Source organism: Condylostylus longicornis, unplaced genomic scaffold (genome assembly GCF_029603195.1).
Source record: "Condylostylus longicornis isolate FDR11 unplaced genomic scaffold, ASM2960319v2 ptg000135l, whole genome shotgun sequence".
NCBI lineage: Eukaryota > Metazoa > Arthropoda > Insecta > Diptera > Dolichopodidae > Condylostylus > Condylostylus longicornis.
In genome coordinates this window covers 9709846-9731508 of record NW_026578103.1, presented here as the reverse complement: position 1 = coordinate 9731508, position 21663 = coordinate 9709846, and the positions used below count along the sequence as shown (strand labels likewise).

The following is a 21663-nucleotide window of genomic DNA, read 5'->3' as shown; positions in this document are numbered from 1 at the left end:
CTTGAGATACATAAGTACATCATACAATAAAACGAACAGAAATGACTCATTGGTGATTTCGCGGAATTTTTCGTAATACTTGAAATATTTAAATACTTGCACCATTTTTGAAAGTATGTTAATATAATACGTATTACCTTACAGCTTTATAAAAAAAATACATTTACATTTTTAATATATACCTACATTGTATGTAGGTATGTGTATGTACAATATGCATCGAATATGCTTATGTACTAAAATAAGTTCGCTTTTTATAATATTTTATTATTTATTATACCTTTGTATCTCTCTTGTCTTTTTTTTTTGAAGAAATTACAATCAAACGACCTTTAAAAAGCGGATTTGAATGACCTACAATATTAAGTATTATGCATTTTTATATTTTGATTATTTACACGCGAGTATATATACGTACTTACACATAAATATGTATAAGTTGTTTTTGTTTAGCTTTACCTTTAAAATTTCGTAATAATCAAGAGTTTCGAATTAAATAAAGTCTATAAAATTTTAACACCAAATCAAATACAGAATAATTTGTTTATAAGTGTGATTCATACAATTGAAGTCATTTAGGGAGAGTTTTTTTACTAAAGAGAACATTTACAATATTATGTAATAGATTGTTAAATGAAAACATACACTAGTTCTTCCTCCTTTCAACCCTATATACTTCAATTTTTCTGTAATTTTAATTTTCAATTGTACAAAGTTTATTTTACAGAAGCATTGCTGCATTAAAAATTCTATTTACTTTACAGAATTTTTTGTTCATAATTTTACATTTTCAATTTAAAAGGAAAGGAAGAATAACATTAAAATATAACTTTACTAACCCCCCCCCCCCCTCCCATCATATATAGTGCTTATTTAAAAATACACTTCACTACTCTATTTTAAATATTTTCATAACTTGTTCTAACTTAAAACAGTTTAACTATATTTTTTTTTGTTAATTTTGCAATATTATTAAGAATATAGAAAAACCAAATTTTGTAATTAATTGCAAATTCTAAATCGCTAAAACGTAATTGATTGCTATAATAAGCTACTGTGTATTATCGCGTATATAACTCGTTTACCTACTCATTTTGACAACAAAAAAAATATATAAAAAAATCAAGCGAGGAACTTTCATGGCAGTTTGCACGTACAAAATTTACAACAACGAAAAGAAAAAAAAATTTCATAGCTTAACAAACTATTTTTTATAAAAGCATTTCTTTTTCCCAATTTTTATTTATTGTTGACAAATTTCATACAAAATCTAATATTTTGTTAAAATTTGATTTTTTTTAACCCATTAAACCCCGCCGGAGATTTTAAGATTATTGAAAAGGAATAAAATTTTAAGGTTAAATATTTCTTTTAATTTGAAAATAAGCGTGAAATTTAAAAGTTGCGGTCAAAATTTTCCGACTTACAATCTTTGGGAGTTGGAACGATTTTTTTATATAAGACTACGCGAATAACTGTTATTTCTAAATTATAATTTTATATCATTTTTAACTTTGCAAAAAGTAAAACAATTTTATTTATGTTTTTTTTACTTAACCTAATAAATAATTGTCTGATTAAAACAGAATTTAAAGAGTTAGAAACATCAAACAAACAAACATTTTGTTTCTTTGTTATTTGCCCTACAAGGCTTACATAGAAAGAGCTGCATTTAACTTAAAAATAAATTCTGCATACATTACATACTTGCATATCTATAACGTAAATTAAACTTAATTTTCTCTGCTGTTTATGGTTGAATAAATTCAGTAATTCTAAATCCATCTACACTTTATTATTAAGCGTATTTTTTATGTACTCAAAATGTACACGGGTCATTCGCATACACACTAGCTTATTAAGTTCTAATTATATAATTGTATATAGATTTAATAAAAACTTGAACTGTGTGATATTCAAAAACTTTTAAAAATTTAAAAATTTATTTTATATTTTATCTTTGAAACAAATTTTTATTCCATTTCTTTTCCTGTATTTTTAGTTTAATTGTATGTAAGTAGCGACTTATGATGTGATTTATCAGTTATCAGCAAAAATGTTGCTAAAATTATAAAAATAAATGTGTAATATAAGAAATTTAAATATGTTTTAAAATTATATGAATTTTGTTTTGACTCTGCCTTGACTCTTTGCTTTGTTTTAAGATTTTATATGTTATTTTCAGCTGTAAAGTACTGAAGTTTTCAAAGTAGGGGCAAAAAATTCTCTAAGACTTTAAATTTAATGCCTTTTGAATTTGACTCATTTGTAAAATGCAATCAATTAGAAATATTTTTATTTAGATAAACTAGTTTTGATTTGTTATTTGGTCTTTCTGAGTCTGCATACGAGTACAGCAAGTGATGACGTCTTAGTAAATAAAATAATCCCTTGAAAGAATAATTTGATAATTAAATAATTATTATCGCAAATAAATTTCTTATGTGTTTTTGTAACCGAAGTTTATTTTAATTTTTACCTTAAACATTTTGCTTTTGGTTTTCGTTTTTACTTAATGTATACATAAATATATATCTCGGGCTTGTACTATCGCAGTCTCTATGTATATATTATATGATCATCTTACTCTTTTTTAACATCTCTCTTTTTCACTTTTAATAATATTGTTTTGATTTTTCAAGTTTTTCTATCATAATACGGCTTCTGTTTCATATTATAGTGATTATCTTGTGCACCTTACAGAAATGAGAATTAATGATCAACTGAATATATGTACATATATATATGTATACGAAACCAATACATATAAGTAGTCTTTAACTAAACTATTAACCAGAAATTTTGTTTTTTGATACAATATTATTTCGTAAAGAGCAAGATGTTACAAATTTAATTTTACGTTCATGTTACCATTGTTATCATAATGCTGAATAAAATAGATTGGTACAGAAAATTAAAAAATTAATTTTTGTAAATAAAATGCGAAAATTTTAACTTATGCACATGAACATAAAATTTGAAGTATAACGGATATCCGATAAATTCTTAACGAATTTAATATTTTATTTCGCAGAACCTTGCATTTAAATTGTAATTATACTAAATTAATTACTACACAGCTAAGCAATTGTGGAACTCATAAGCTGAATTTCGTAAAAATTGGTATGATTAATGAATTTTATGAAGTTAGCTTATCAGTGAAATTTGAGTTTCAATTTAATGACTGCTCTTTAGTTTTGCCGCTCTTCTTTGTGTTTAAGTTTTATAAATTTGCATTAATATTTTTGACAGTGCAGCCTTAACCAAAACAAAGTTTGTTACATAAATCATGAATATTGTTCTCCGTTGAGAATTCTTTTGACTTGCTTAATTGTGTGTTAATACTAATAATAGTAAAATAACTCCGATTTCAAGGAATATCCATACATACCTTAAAGTAATTCAGAACAATTATTACTCAAACTATAAGTTAAGTGTTATAAAACACTTTTTTTGTGTGTGTATGTATTTTAAGCAATTACAATCTGTATTAACTGGAATTAACATATACATACTATAAACATAATGTATACGTATGTATATAAATAAGTAAATTTACTAAAATAATTATTTAGTTTTTTATACCAAAAAGTAAAAAATAAATAAAATAAAGAATGTGGTTTTAAAAATGAATTTTTTAATATAAAATAAACTATTGTTTATATAGGTGAATATTTTATATGTATGTGTATGTATGTGTATTAAATGTTAATTTATTTTAGATTATTTATTTTTCAATAATTTCTTAGTAGTAGTTTATTATTGCACTCTACCTGTATACTATGTACATATATACGAGTATATAGTTAACATTTTAAATTTTTTTTTCTTATGATCATTTTATTTGCTTTAAATACAATAAATTTCATTATTATTATTATTTTTGTAAAATTATTGTTTATAATATAAATTTGTTTGTATGTACATTAATAGATAGATTATTATGTATAGCAGTAGCCAGTGCGCTTATTATGTATTTATATCAACTATAATACATAATACATATATACATGCATATGTATGTATGTAAAGTTTTTATGTCCAGTTTTGTTCAATACAAAATTATGGTATTAAATTTTTTTTATTTAATTTCTATTTCTTATTATTACAATTTTTTTCTTGTTAATGTATGCGTTATTGTTACGGTAACAGAATTAAATTAATTAGATGAATTTGACCAATTCGGACAATGATGGTACATTAATATAGGTAAAGTAAACTCTTAGTTAAGTGAAGCTCAAGTAAAATAAGTATGATTAAATTCGTAAAATGTTAAAATTCCAATTTGATTAATATTGAATTTAGAGAATGTTTGGAAATGAAAGATCGTACTGTTGCTATTAATTGAAAGAACGAAAGCGTAAAAATTAAAATAAATATGTATTTCATGTGTAATCAAAACAGAATCAGTTACGTTTCATCTAAACATTTTAATAAATTTTAATTAAACGTAATTACTAACAACAAAATAAATAAAATTAGGTCAACCAAGTGATTTATATAATAGCACTTCTCCCAGTAACAAGTGAAAATATTGCTTTAAAAAACAAAGTGCTATTTTATTTAATTATACGTATTTTGTCCATATACCAATATATTTCAAGTAGTTGCATAGATTTAGGATTAAACTAAAAAAAAATTAAGAGAGACGTTAACATAATGATCGCAGAGTTAAGAAAAACAATATTTTGTGATGACATGGCGTGTTACCATCAGCTTGTAGAATTGATTGAAAATTGAAAGAGCTTTGAAGTTTCGAAAATATAAGGTGCCGAAAATTCGAATTTTATGTTTTCTATCGTTCTTAATATATGCTTTATATTTAAAATGAATTCAAAAATTTATGTTTGAGTCGAATCGTCTAAACTGAAGTTTAGAAAAATATGGAATTCGAAATATGGAAACTCGAAAAATTCGTTTTTTTGAAATATGAAATATTTTATAATATGAAATATAAAATTTTATATTTTTTATATTTTTATATCTTATATTTTTTCATTAAACAGAAAACTATATGATTGAACACTTATATGAATATGAGCTTTTAGCAAATATTTATATATGTATATTAATTATAAAAGTATGAAAATTCAAAAATGAGAAAATGCCTACTCTAATTTTACTCTCTTATTCAATATAAAATGTAATTTTCTCAATTAATATATGAATACGAATTTTATACAATTATGAGTTTCGAATCAACGAAAACAATTCAAATTTACTGAACTCTATCTTTATTTGAAACTTTATAATTTACAATTGATCTAGAATCAATACGCACTTTTGCCGTAACATATTCATGTCATATGTATACATTAATATACAAATATATTTTCGTATACTTATTTTTAGTATATGTACGGTATATTTCAATTTTGATTTTTCTTTCCCCGTATATACCAGCTTTTACTTTTGTTATATATTTTTTTTTTGTTTTTGTTTTATTTTATAAATGTTTTATATTTTGTATACATACAATTCATTTGATTTTGTTTTATTCAGAAAAAAATATTATCTCGCAGTTTTTGTTTAGATTTCTCTGTGAATCGCACATTTAATATACAAAAAAAAAATGAAAAGAGATTAAATTTTAAATTTTTTTTTTTAAATTTTTGTAATATTTCAGAAAATTTTAAAATATACAATTTTATTATAAAATTTTATTAAATTTAATTAATTAAAAATTTTTATATTTTTTTTTTCAAATAATTAATAAAGTGAATCTGTAATATTAAAAAGTAATTGAATTATGAATAAATTAAATGAAGAGTGTTTAAAAATTTCATATAAAAAAAAATCTAGCTTATTATAAAATTAATTTAATTTTTTTTTTTTCAAAAATTGAATAAAATTAACATTAAATTTAATAATAAAAATAATAATTTTAACTAATACTGATTAGCAACGATTAAAGTAAAGATTAAAGACTTGTTTGAATTGCGCCGCGCAAATAAATAAAATTTAAAAAAATAAGCGCCATAAACTGATTTTGTCATTATGTCTAGCTGTTCATTTGTTATTTTGTTATTAAATTTATCACTTCAATTGTGAATAAATTTTGTAAACTTTTGTACGTTTCTTATATTTTATTAAATAGTTAAATACATTGTTGTTACCATATAGTGAATTTAATTACAATAAATACAAAACAAAAGAAAATCTTGCTTTTTTTTTTTAATTTTTACATTAATTATTTTATTTATTTATTTATTTTTGTTATACTAAAATTTTACTATTTAATTACATTAATCACATGTTAAAACATAAGTACATATTTTAGTATATAAAAATTTTAAAATAGCCAGCAGGCAAAAAGCGATTATTTAAAATTATTTTACTTTTTTGTTTTAATTTAAAAGCTTTTCCGCGAAAACCAGATAATTATAATGAAAAAAAAAAATATTACTATAAATGTATGACAAAAAAAAACAATAATAAAAAATTATAAATCGCGATATGTTTTTTATTTTTCATTATTTTTTTTGTTGTTAATAAGAAATAAATAAAAAATTTAGTATAGAATGCTTTAGATATAATCAAATAGTTAAATTTAATTTATTTGATATTTAAAATTTTCTTTTTATAAAAATATTAATAGAATAAAATTTTAGAATTTTCAAAATATTCGTGAATTTTGTAATATAAATTGTTTGTATATATACTTATTTATAAAAAGCGATAAGAAGATTTTAATCAGTCGAAATAAGGGCAAAATTTGGAGGGATTTTTTTTAAATTTTTTTTAGCAATTATGTGTAAATATTATTTGATACATAATATTTGACTATGGTTCAATTAGTTCTTAAAGAAAGTAAAGTTAAATTTTTGTTGGTTGACTTCGATTAATTGTGAAAATAAAAAACAATTTTACTATTAAAAATTTTTAAAATGTCGGAATTAAAAATGTTCCTATCCAAATTTATTTCAGTAATTGAACTACACTTTTAATTTATTTTTAAACTACAAATTATTGGTCAATCGAATTTCAATAATTCTTTTTGTAAAGATTATCTTAGATTTTCTCGTAAAGCTTAGGTCTTGCTATAATTTTAAAAATTACAACCCTCGGTTGTATTTATGATGAATCATGGTAATAATTTAATTGTATATACATCATTCATTTGCTGTAACAGTGTTATAACTCACAAAATACGAGTTATTTATAAAGAAATAAGCCCTTAAAACATTTTTTTGAGTAGAAAACGCCATTTCTTTAGTTCGAATATTGTTGCTTACAATAAATTATAAAATAATAGTCTAAAATGGAAATGAACCAACTGTGAAACCTTAATTTTTATTCTATGATGATTAAAAATTTAAGAGATAATTAAATAAAGAGAAGCAAAAATCAACTTAAGAAAAATCTATTCATGTCTATCACAATAGAGATCTAATATCAAATTAGTTATTCACTCCTTCAATTTCAATTTTAGCTACTGAAAACAAATCAAATTAATCTGATTTTATTAGATCTGCTTTTTAGGTTTTTATCATATATTTTAGTAGAAGCATCTTTCAAAGTTTGCTTTAAAATTTTGAAATTTTTCGATAATTTTCATAATTCATACGTCATACGAAATTTTTCGATAATTTTCATAATCTCGATACGTACGAATACGCAACGCTATTTTTGAGCACTTAAAAATTCATACACTGTAAAAAAAAAAATTAAAAATCACATGCGTTTTCCAAAATGAATTTATTTTCTCATCTCAATAGTTCAATTTCAGATGCATTCTTAAATAAAACTAGAGTGCATTTATTCTATTATACATTGTGGTAGAAAATATTTTAAATTTCAGTTCAAATAACAAAACAAAGCTTCTGAAACTTTAGTAGGTGTATTAGAAAATTATCAAAATTTATATTATAATTATTTCTTTATTTTGTAATATGACCTTTGATTTTAAATTTATAATTAATTGTAAAACACGTGATAATTTATAATCACTATATTATAAATAAAATAATATACATATTGCATACTTATAAATTCACGTGTTTCTAAATTATTGTTAGTAGGTATATATGGTTAATTGTACTACTGGTCAAATTATTTGTTTGTAACTGGAATTCGTATTTTTATTTTCTTTTTAATTTATTAATTTATTGCCATCAAAGTTATTAATTTTAATTCTATATTGCAATAGTAGAAATTGTTTCGATGTACGCAAGTATTAAAATTAATTATTACAAATTGTTGTTTATTATTGCAATGTTCACATTGAGCCCATCCTAGCTAGACCAAACAAAATATAAAAAAATTTTTATTAAATAAAATAACCAGTTTTTTAATATTAAACTTTTAATATATAGAATGTATAAAATGAATAATTTTAATTTAAAATTAAATTCGTGTGCAATACAAAATAAAAATTCATTCTACAAAATATTGTTGAAACTTGAAACAATTTATTCCTGATTTTTATTCCAAATATGTTTAAAAATTTAAAAATGCTTAATTAACTAAATAGCAAATTTCATTTTAATTACCCAAAAATTAAACCTTTATTCTATTGACCAGTTCTTTCTATTTGAATTATAGGTACTTACTAAAAAAAATTATTAAATTTGCATGACAATTTTCCATTCAAAGTCCAACTTAATTTCTACATAATGTTCAACCATCCAAAGAATTTGACAAAATTTCTATTCAATGAACAGAGTCAGATGAAATTTTTACTACAAATATTTTTAATTACAAAATTAAAGTTAAAATTTAAGAACACAAACTAAAACTGTAAGAAATTTTTTTATTTTAAACTTTTTACTTACATATTGCTTGAATACGTAATTGCAACAATTTCGATAACTTAACAATATTTAGACGAAATGAATTTCAAATGTTGAAATTAAATTTTCTAGTGTGTTTTAAATTTTCTAGTGTTTTTTAAAGAATCTTCTGCATTTAATAAAAAAATACTTCTTAAATAATCAATATACTTTTACTTTTTAATTTTTTTAATAAATTCATATATATAGATATGTGCTCCTAAACACGTTAATAACATTATATTATGAAATTTTTATTTGATCCATCCATACTTCGATAATATTTTATACGTACCTACACATATCTTAATCTCTGACGTGTTTCATTTCATTTTTTTCACCAAATTCTCCACAAACTACTAGTATATAAGTTGATTTACAACGGTAGAAGAGAGTAATATTTTCGCTTTGTCTGTTATTATTACTCTCTTTTTAATATTTTTATTATCAGTCTATTCAATAGTCGTCAACAATCAACAAGTTATTTTATGAGTACTTTATTTTATGAGTACTTTACTTACTGTTCCTATATGTACACTATTAGTATTGCGTTTGTATTTTTCTTTTTAACACTTTTTAAAGGAATTTACGTTTTTATCACTTTTCCAAAAATTTTTTGAAAAAAAGTGCTTATTAGTTTCACTCTGTCCGTCCGTCCGTCCGTCCGTCTGTCCGTGTGTCTGTTTACAAAACTTCTACATTCTTAAAGATAGAAAGCTGAAATTTAATATGTACATAGATCTTTACTACAAACTTATTTTTGTAGAACAAAATTTTTACCTATCTCCCCCCCTCCAGAAGTTATACCCCCTCAAAGCACTAAAAATGGCCTATTTTAAATATTTGTTGCAATGAAACCATAAGCTTTTTTGAAATTTTGCAAACGCAGAAAGGCAGTGGCTTGCTTCCCCTACCGCGGTATACTTTAGTTAAACTTTAGAAAAACAAAATGGCCGTTCAAATTTACCGTTATCTACAGTCCTTTTTTTCCAAATTTTTGATGTCGTTTTTCTTCTAGACCCCAGCCTGTAGAAGCTTGAAGTTTTAGGGGCTTTTAGACATTAACAAGTAGTTCATTTCTTTAGAAGAAAATTTTTTTCCATCTCCACCCCCTCTCAAGTTATGGCCTCTTGAAATTTGTAAAATTTGCATTTCTGAAACCGCAAGCTTTTTCAAATTTCTATAAACGCAAAAATTTAACGGTAAATTCCACGACATTAAAAAATATAATTATTTTTCTTAACTCACGCAATTAACCCTTAAAATCGAGCATTATGTTAACCCCTGTTTATATTAATTTTTGCTTTATTTCAAAGACTGCATAAATGGTTCATCCTAAATATATGCAATGCTAGAAATAGTTTCGTTTATAAATGAAAATAATTTTAATAGTGTGGTGGATATACATAGACTGTTTTTAAAAGCAGTATTTTCACTTGTTGAAGGGAAAAGTGCTACAATACAAACCATTGGTTTGAACCAACTTTATTTTTCTTTATTTCTCTTTCCATACACCATATACCAATATTATTATGATTACCATATCAGTGTTATTGAGTATTATATGACTATTCTCCCGTACCATTATGAAATTGAAAGAGGAAGCGGAATTTCATATTATTATCAAAGTGATCAGGAAGATTGTTGAAAAGATGCGAAATAGTAATTCTCTTTTTAACTATTATAGTAACTTTCTTATTGTAGATATTAGGTGAATGTAATTAACGATATTTGGATTTATTTCAAAACGATATCTGTAGGAAACGTTGTATTTTTGATCAAGAAATTTTAAAATTTTATTTTTGATTTTGCTCAAAAATATTTTCGTCATTTTATGAGAATTTGAGAAAAAAAAATCCTTCGGGTAAAATTTAACATGTTCAATGTGTCAAACAGAAAGTGTTGTTTTCTGAATTTAAATCAAATTCAGTTTAGAAATCTAAATTACAACAAAAATTTTTAATACGAAATCATCAAATAAAATAATGCAATTAATTTGGTAGACGAAAAACACTGAAATCTTAATATTTATTATTAACACAGCTAAATTACAAAATAAAATAATTACACTTTGAATGAATTGTTAAACTTTAAATAAATTAAAAATTTAAATACAGTCTTAGAGTACTTACTTATAAAGATTTTGGAATCACAAATTATTGTGTATTAAAATTCAAATCCAATATTATTTAAAAGTAATTCTCTATAATTGATCACATTAAGATCACAAAAAAATTTCTAATTACACAGTTGTAATTTTTCAAAAAAAAAAAATAGTGGTATTTAAAATATTTTTTAAAAATAATTAAAAGTAAAATTCTACCATGCGCAAGTTCAATAATTTTCCAATTGGCTTTGTTTTTGTCTTAGTCGGGCTACTTACTTGTACTTTAATTATGTGAATTAAATTGGACAACTCATTAAATCTGTTCAAAACATGTAAAATATTAAAGTTTATAGCTTTGACGTTTTACAGCAAAAAACATGAGACAATTACCCAACTTGCAATCTATTAATTTTTGTTTTAATAACCTCCTACAAACAAGTAACTAAATTTCAAACAGGTTATTTTTATTTATTAAAAAAATTAATAATTAAAATACTTTTAGTCTTAAATTCACGCTTAATTTTATATTTTGTAAAGGCGAGCTCAAAATTCTATTTTATTAACAATAAAATTATAAAAATAATTTGCATATTAAAGACATTTTTTATAATACGAGTATTAAAAAAAATATATAAAATTTTATTTAAATTACATTACATATTTTTATTAATAATTTTGAACATTGTAAATTTAATTATGAATTCTTACCAATATTTAAAATGAGGTTTTACAAACAAATGAAATAAATTAAAAAAGAAATAATTATCATAATTTCAATATAAATTTTTTCTATTCAAGGTTGTAAGGTGTTTTTAAAACCGTATTTAAAAATCACGTGCATTTTATTGCACACTTTTCATATCTTTATGAAAACACGTGAGTTATTCAATTTCTAATAATTCATATGAATTAATATAATATTATCTCATACAAGTGAATAAATTTAAAATTTAAAATTCACTTGCAAAATTTTATAACAAAAATCAAATTTTCAGACGATCATCAATTTCTAATTGTAAAAAAAAAATATTTTAATCGTGTGACAATAATTATGACACTTGCAATATCGTTGTAATAATATTATTATTTTTATTGTTACTATGTATACATTAATCAAACAACATATATAATAATATATTCCTATAAATTCAAATTAGAATTAAAAATTTCGCCTGATTTTATGCAAAATTTCGAAACATTAGCACGCTTTATGTAATACATTTTCCATCCTGTCAACTTTGTTGTATCGTCCTCCTCTTCCATAATGTCTTTTTATCTGCGCATTCGGATCGATAAAAATCCGAAATTATTTCAAAATTTTTCTAAATTTTTTCTATACCGAAGTAAACAAAGGAAAACAAGAATACATGCCTTACAAAAATTTAAAACATTCCAATTTTTTCTCTAATCGCAAACACTAAATTTTATTTACTTTATTAAAAATTAATTTCAAATTTTAGAATTTACTATAAGTCCCCTTTAATTTTTTGTAATTTAAATTGAAAGATCATTTACAATTAAATTCCGAAATTCAAAATCTTCCTTTAAAGTGTTTTGGAGCGAATAATATCCTAAATATTTTACAATGTTCCAATAGTTCAACATCATATAAACAAAAGCAATCTTAGCATAACAAATTTTTATTTTTGCATTAATTTTTATTTGAGCTCGGAAACCAATTATCATATTACTTAATAATTCTCTATAATTATAAAATGCGAAAAAATTAAAAATCTTCGCACCTCACGCGTCTTTGAAAAAAAAGCAAACATTTTATATTCTAAAAATTAACTATTAAATAATATCGCTACTATTTGTAATTATTATCGCATAAATTATTTGGAATTATTATAATAAATTATATTTTAAAACGCGACCTTCACAATATACATACATGTTTCATATTACAAAATAAATTCAAATATATAAGAATTTACGGTCTAATTTGCATTTCACTCATATGGAAAAAAAAATTTATTAAAAATTTCTTCCTAGAATCTAGTCAGTATTCAAGAAAATTAATGTAATTTTAAAAAACAATTCTTCATTCATACAAGTATGTAAATTACATTTTACATTTTTTTGTCACTGATTTGCTGTAAAAATTGTAACGAAAACCTCCAAGTTTTTTAAAATTCAAAACTATTACAAAAAAAAATAAAATAAATAAATGTAAATTAATTTTCAATTGTTTGACAAACCAAATTATTTTACATGACAATTTTTGATATGAATTTTAAAAAATTCAATCAGAGTATTTTTACTTATCAAAGTATTTTTCAAAAGTTGTTGTGATTCCTGAAAATAAATTTAATTTGTTTAACTAAATTTAAAGAAATTTAAAAAATTTTGCATTCAAAACACGAAAAATAAGTATACAATGTATGAATTTTTGCATACAATGCCACAAAACTTATTTGTTATCCTTCACAGACATAGATATAGCATATATATATGATTATGAATGTTAGCATTATTATAATTATTAAAATTATTAATAGAATTATTAAAATATTAGCAATTTCATGTTACAATGTCAAATATACAAATGTCACTGGCATCAAGTGTTTTAATGCCAATTAAATTTTTTTTTGTAATTTTTAAAAATATTCAAATAAAATAATAAATTTAAAGCTCGTCTAATTCTTGTCAATTTTACTAAGAAGTTAGAAAAATCGAAAATGAATCAATTAATTTAAAAATTATTTGTATGTAAAACGTTTTCCTGAAAGGTATTCGAAATATACAAACAATTTAAAAAAATAAAAACTCAAACAAAGAATATTTTACTCTTATTACAGATTTCTCTTGAAATTCAATCTCTCTCTTCAATATTATACTACTGCCATACAAGTGGAATTCTAAAAATTATTTGAATTGAGATGACAACAAAATCAAATAATTCATTTTCTTAGAAATATGCATGGCACTAAATTTTTCTTACATCTCTGTTTATTTTTAATATCTTATATTATTTATTAAAAAATCCCCTTTTAATTTTAATTTGTTTTTTAAATAAATTCGTCAAATTTCTTTATAATTAATTTTGCTTTTAATTCACCGTATATTAATTAGCATATTTAATAATGTATTCAATTCACGTTCACTAATAAAAATTATAAATATATAAGTATAATTAGTACATAGACATTAAAAATAATAAAAATATTTACTTAATAACAAGAAAACAGATATTTATTTACATTTAATTTTGGAAATATTTTAAGATAAAAATAATAAGTATCTAATTAAAATATTTCATATAAAATAACTTATACAAAAATGTAAAAGAAAAATCCCCTGACAAAATTCCAATTTAAACGAGTTTTTATGTGCAAGCCTACATATTATACTTCTTCTTGAAGATCCTAAATTTTATTCAATTAAAACAAATAATACAAATTAAACTAGCTAACAATAAATTAATTATTTGTGATTAATTAAATTAACACAGATTTTATTTAAATCTGAAGTTTCAAAGATATTATATACATATATCAAATGTAATTTTGAAAATTCCTGTTAATTTTGTTAGACAAATTATTTTTTAAATTAAAAAACTCTTTTTAAAACTGAGTTTTTACAAATTATATTGCATAGACATTCACAATAATAAAATTCACAATGAAGTTTTTATTCAATAAAAATATTCCAATTACTTGCTCTTCCTCTAACATTTAATTTTATACATATTACTTCTGAAACAAATTTCTCTCTGTATCAATTAGAGTTTATACTGAAGGATTCTAAAGTGAATGATTTTAGAAAATGCTTTAAAAATATAATGTAATGTGATGTTGTAGTATGATAACAGTTTTCTTTTGTATTTTCATACTTGACATGCAAAAAATATGCAACACTATTCAATATATTTATATATAATGTATATGTGTTTATGTAAATATGAAAATTCACTCATTTTGATCATTTAATTGACTTCAAAATGTTGAATAAAATTAACATGTTACTATTACTTAGCATGACATTATATATTTTTAATTCTCTCATTAAATTTTCTCATTTCTTTCCAACCCTATATTAAAATGTATTTATGTAACTTTTCTAAATTTATTTATATTAATACATATTGACAATACAATATAACAAACACATATTATGTTGAATTTTAATGTTAACCTTAATGTTATTCTTAATTATCAGTTTTATAATTATTTTTAGAGTTACTTCAAAATTTGAAGTAATTTCTATTGTTTTCTTCCAAAAATTATCTAAGTGAAGTTTTTTATCCTATTTTACCTCGAACAAAAAATGGCTTATATTTTATATCTACTATTCCTTTCGAAGTCAAAGAGAAAGAGTAAAAGAAGAGTATAATGGCACATATGAGAGAAGGAAAAGTTTAAAAAACTTAAGCCGTGTAGTCCCATAATACTTTCTATGCAAGTCAAACTGAAATATTGTACACGTATCATATGTCTAATGTAAAATATAAATAATATTACATATTAATTTTTATAGCACCTAATTTTTTTTTTTAAATAAATAAAAATTTATGAGTAATACCGTTTTGAATTATAATTATAATATAATTATTATATTTTATATTCTGAGAGTACGATAATCATTAACATGCGACTAAATTTTTCATTGGAATTATAAATGAACATCTGGTCACTTTTTGTACTATATCTATACTTGTATATAACTTTATATTTTCGTATATATATGTATATATGTTAAAAGTGTTATACCTTTTTATCTCAGAAATAGAAATTTTTGTCACGTTTTTTTTTAAACTCTGTTATTATGGCGATATTTTAAATTTTATATACTTATATACGATATGCATATTACATTGTAATGTAGATTTATTGTAGATGTATTTTATAATAATTTGTTTTTATTCTCAAGAAAAAGTACCGAATAATATTAATTTATAACTTAATAATAATGATAATGAAGAAAAATAATTGTTATAATTTCTTTATTATAGAAATTTGTTATAATTTTGTTACCTGGATCATTATTACTATGCAATAATTTTAATTTTTATCTAAAAATTTTATCATAATTTTATGAAATTAGAACAAAAATTCACGAATATTTTAATTAAATTTATAAATAAAAATTTTATTATATTTACAGAGAAATTATTTAATATTATTTAAATCAATTTGAAAAAATCAAAATCTTAATAAAAATTTTGAACTGTATTAACTTATTTAAATAGTAAGAATAAGAAAAATAGTGAAAACTATAATTTAAACAATATAAATCTTCTTCACTTTATTTTTTATAAATAATAAACTTAGTTATTTAGAAAAGTATGACATTCAAATTCTAAAAATTAGAAAAATATTTAAAAATAATATTCATTAATTCAAAATTGAGTTTTTAAATTTTAAAATGGATTCAGACGAAGATTCTAAAGGTATGATATAGACGATTTCATTAAAATCCTTTTATAATTTAATGAACAAATTAAATATTTAATTAAAAAATATAGTAATTATTTTATTAAACAATCATTATTTTAAATTAAGTATAAATTTAATTTTCTATTCTGTTACTAACCAAAAATAAGTTGACTTTGCTCTAATAATATTATTTCCGTATAACAAATATAGAATTTTTGGAATTTTAAATAAAATAAGAGACTAATTAAATAAAATAAGAGACTAATTAAGTAAATAAAATAAGAGATTTTTTCTTTCAAGCCAAAAAATTTAATTGCAATTTTTAAAGAGAAACACTTATTAAACCCCTTTAACACTAGGTTAAATAAAAGTTAATTATTCAAAAAAAAATTAAATTTCTAATATGTTAAAGCTAAAAATAAGTGTTATACATAAATTCGCAAAATAATTATTTGCCGTAAAATTATTGGTTTACTATAGCATTTTATGATACCCGGTCATTGTAGAAAAAATTGAGTTGCAAAAGCCTAATTTCGAAAATTCATAAACTCTTTTCATATTTTCGGAATATGAAAACTCTGTTTTCATAATCTGAAAAAGTTTTGAATGCCAGAAGAGAACACGACAACTTTTAATTTATTTCAAAATTCTCATTTTGAGAATTTTGTCTGTTTTTCAGTTTAAACCAAAGTTTTAATTACGTAATTCGAATTTTCAAGTTTACTCTTCAAATTTGTCAAAGAAAATCTTTTAAAATTTTCTTTTCCCAAATCTTTGAAACTTGATTACTCTTCAATGTCCCCTTATTATTATTACCCGTAATTTGCAATGTGCTTGCATTTCAATAGCTTTGTAAATCAATAAAAAAATTTTAAATGAAAATTTCAATTAAATTTGCTAGCTTAATTTTTTTCCCTTTACATGAAAACATCAAAAATAAATACATACTTAATTTCTAATTGTGTGTACACAACACAACATTAATATATTTGTCAAATAAAAATATTTTCTTCATTGCTACATACACATTTACTCTTCTTTTATCACAATTAAAATTAAATTTATTTTTAAAATCTATTTTTATGAACATCTATGTATATACATATATACACATATACATACATACATATGTGAAAACTTAAAATTTCCTTTTTTAATCCTTCATCATAAATTTTTTATTATCTGCTTTTGACAGAAGAATATTTTTACATATTCCAATTATGGACAACCAACATATTGTTATCCTCGCAAATAAGAAATATTTTTAATATTTAATCAAAAATTTCGTCAACAACAATAAGATTTAAAATAGTGTAAGGAAGGCAAAGGGATGATTGAAAAGAAAGTGTAATGTATTTCTGAATGTGGAGGTTTTCTGAAAAAGATACCCTAAAGGACATTTATTAACAATAATTTAATTTAAAAAAAATAAAATTATTTATTTTAAGAAAAAATTACATAAAAAAAGAAAAAATTAGATTTGACTGCAATGACAATTTAATGTAGAAATTAAAGAGGATGTTCGATTTTCAAGAAACACAAGTTCTCTTATATATACAGAGCAATGTTTACTCTTTAAAAAAATTTCTTTTTTAATTAAAATTTCATTTATTAGAATTTTTATTAATCATTAATTTAAAGCTTTATTTTTTATGTATAAAAAATTTTAATATACTTATCACATTGAATATCCTTACATCCTTATGTATGTAAATATAAACAAACAATATCCTTTTAAATTACAACATTGAAACATTATAGAAATTTAATAAAACACTTTTTCATGCTGTTATTTTAATGGCATAAAAAAAAAGGATAATGTAAAAGAAAAAAATAATTTTTCCAATAATATTAAAGCATAGGTACCGCATTATTTATTGTTGAACTCATTTAAAAATTAAAAAGAAGACAAAAACAAAACACCAAAGTAAAAGAAAAATAAAAATAGGAAACAGAATGGATGCTATTCATTTACTTCAATGATAATTTTGATGAATTGACGTCAATGTTTTTTATTTAAAAAATAATATAAAATTAAAAAAAATTCAAAATAAAAGCGAAAAATTCAATTTAAAAGTGCTTTACTTTAGAAAAATATTTCAAAATTGCATTACATTTGGTTCGGAATGCAATCGTTAAGAGTTTTCGTAAATTTTTAAACATCCTTATGGTCAAATTAATTGGTAGAATTTATAGAAAGCGAGAAAATTTGTCTTCAGATTTGTTTCTTTGCCTCTTACACTTCGAACATCTGTTTGACGTGATTGCTCAAAAAAATTACTTCTCTTAATCTGACGGCTATAATTTTAGTGTTATGATAGTAAAACCCTTAGTTTATAAGGCAGAACATATAAGTATAGAAAAAACTCATGCAAACATATTCAGACTTAAAATATATTAGCGCATACAGCAAGTTCTTCTATATTATCAAGTCTTTTGTGCCCAAATTGAGAACTATACAAAAACAAACTTGAATATAGAAAGCTTTGCCTAAAATCTTTAATCCTTATTAACGTCAAAACTAAAAAAATAGTCACTATTTCTTAAACGGAAACGTCTTCCTGAATTATATACCTGCTACTTTTACCATTTTAAACTAAAACAAATTACAAATTTAATTAAACTAATGGCATGAAAGGGTTAAAAAATATATTATTTTATAATGCATTTTTGTTTTAATTCAATCATCTATTGAATAACAGCAGTAAAGAATTTCAGAATTTTTTTTTTAATAAATTTGTTAAAAAAAAATTAAATAAATTTAACAGATGACTAACACCATAGAATTACAGATATGCATAAATTTAAAATGAATATTCAGTTCATGAAGTTTTTATTAATTACGATTCATAATAATCTTTTAATAACTGATTGACCTATTTTAATAATAATATTTTATAAAAACTCGCGTATAGATGTCCTACTGCCAATAATTGTATCCCTGTACCAAGAACTATACGACAGTAAATTTTTTTTCTGTAATTATTCTGTTATCTATGATTTTTCTCTTTTGGTGTTTAAACACATGTTACATGAGCAAAAAATATGAGAAGCACCTAAAAGTATGTACAATTATTTTTAGTATAAATTTCTACAACCGTTCCCATTCTCACACTAAAACTATAATATTCCAACAAAATTTATACATAAACTATTATAAGTCTTAAATTTTATTGATTAATCATTAGTGCATTGAAATATCAAGAAAAGAAACTAGTCTGTTGTGTTATTGTTGAAAAACATGACCTATCCTTATTCTTTATTTTGTGGTAATCATACATACGCAACAAAATAATAAAACAGTTAATATATATATATATATATATATTCTAAGTTACTCATTTTTATTCATAAATTCTTAATTAACTCACTTAATAACTTATTAGTTATAGTTATTTTTAAATCTGCGTTATCGTTTCCCTCTCTTTAACATTAGTCATTTTTAATCTATATATAATTAGATTTACCTATATAATAAATTAATTTGATATCTTATAAAATTTGACTAGTCATCATCTATACATGTGATTTTAGTTAAATTAAAAACCACAAAATCATATTTACATATATTGTAGAAGACAGAATCAAAACCGCAATAATAACTCATCAACTTACGCTATAAAAATGGTTGACAAAATATTGTGAAGATAAACACAATTTTGTCGAATCATTTACATAATAAAAATTAGTATTTAATGTTAAAAATGATTTCGATTTTAGTTTATTTGAAAAATAAACAAGATTAGAAAAAAGAAACAAAAATTTTATTTATAAATTTAAAAATAATTTTTATTTATCTTAGAATAATTCTAAAATTGGCAGTGCTGCCATAAATCAAAAATTTTATTTTTTATTCTCAAATTGTTTTAAAATTTTATATAAGATTTAAGTAATTAAAATTTCAAAACTCCTTTAAAATGAATTCATTGGTACGTCGCATTAAGATGATCTACTTACTCTGATCTACTACTCTCATGAAGGTTCATCCGCTCTTGTGAAAGTGTTGACCTTTTTTTTTATATTATTTCATCGCAGATCCAAAGTTAAAACGGAATTCTACATTACTTTTTTTAAAGTATAAAATAACACCTTCAAAAATTTTCGTAATAAAGTTGAAGTTGATTCAACTTTTTGAGAGAGAAAAAAAAGCTGCGTTAGAAAAATATAGAAAATGAGAGAATTTCAAATTTTCTCTCATTCTCTATGTGCGCACGCATTACTTTAGTGTATGTAACAAAAACAATAAATTCATCTTTAATATTCCTAATCAATGTAATGTCAATATCATATATGTATAAAAAATGTATTTTTAAAATGATAAAATTTTAAAAATAAAGACGATAAAATAATTATTAAATCATTAGAAAATTAAAATCAATTTTTAAATAATTCATGTATACAATTATTATTCCTAATAATTGTATAAAATCGGATATTAAATTAAAAATTTGACATAAAAATCGAAATTTGACATAAAAATTAAAATTTGACATAAAATTCTATTCAAAAATTTTGCCATTCTCAATTAGTTTTCAATATTTCAATTGAAAGTTTTGTATCGCGTTTTCAAATCAATTAACTCCTAAGAACACACCTTTATTCATTTTAGTGCACTTGATACTAATAAACTTGATACTAATAAATAAACATATACGAGTACATACTTAATAAAGCTACACAATTGAAACGAAAAGTGTGTGTTCCATCTGTAAAATTCAAACAGAACGAAAGTGATTATAAACCAATTTGGTTTTGTTTTTCTTCATATTCTTTTATTTTGATTGTAAATTTTTATAAAATCAAAAAGAATTCTAACAGATTGTTTAACCTTCCAATTGACATTACAAATGAAATCAAGAACAATAATAATTCACACTTGTACACCTACACACACATAAATATATTTCTTTGTTTTTTTCGCATATCATGCACGTAACTCAATGGTAGTTTTATAAAAATTAAAAGTTTGTTTTTTTTATACAAATAAAAAAGAAATCACAAAATCTGTTCTGGATCGGAAATAAATTAAACAAAATTTTTTATGGAGATTTCATTAGGTTTTTGTTTTCAGTTTTTCTTTTTATGAATACCTTGATAGCTATATGTTGTGAATGTAAACAAAAAACTTTATTATGGGTTCACGCCACTCTGTCTGTTAAAAGTGCTTTTGTGTCAATAAACTAAAAAATTCGCTCAAAAAAACTTTCATAATTTTAATATGACATATGAGTTGGTGTAGGAATTGAATGACTTATTATAAATTTCATTTTTAGTTTGAAATTTTAGATTTACTAGAGATACGTTGTACAAAATATTATTAGTCGGTGTTATAATTTATGAAGTATGTATACTGCAATGTATACTTTGAGTGTTCAGACATTAAAATTAATTATTTAAACAATTTCAA

At 21.9% G+C, this 21663-nt stretch overlaps 1 protein-coding gene across 5 annotated transcripts in view; it reads left to right on the top strand.

Moving 5' to 3' along the window:
* LOC129615469 (embryonic polarity protein dorsal) overlaps window positions 1-21663 on the top strand; it is an 83983-nt gene that overhangs the window by 24642 nt on the left and 37678 nt on the right. The window contains exon 1 of one of the 5 annotated variants that reach the window (XM_055530699.1): window positions 16056-16270. The exons of the other annotated variants lie outside the window; for them this stretch is intronic. Coding sequence (XP_055386674.1) covers window positions 16246-16270 — 25 coding nt within the window. The 5' untranslated portion in view covers window positions 16056-16245. Of the gene's footprint in view, window positions 1-16055; window positions 16271-21663 lie in introns of those variants that run through there. 5 annotated transcript variants of the gene reach the window in all.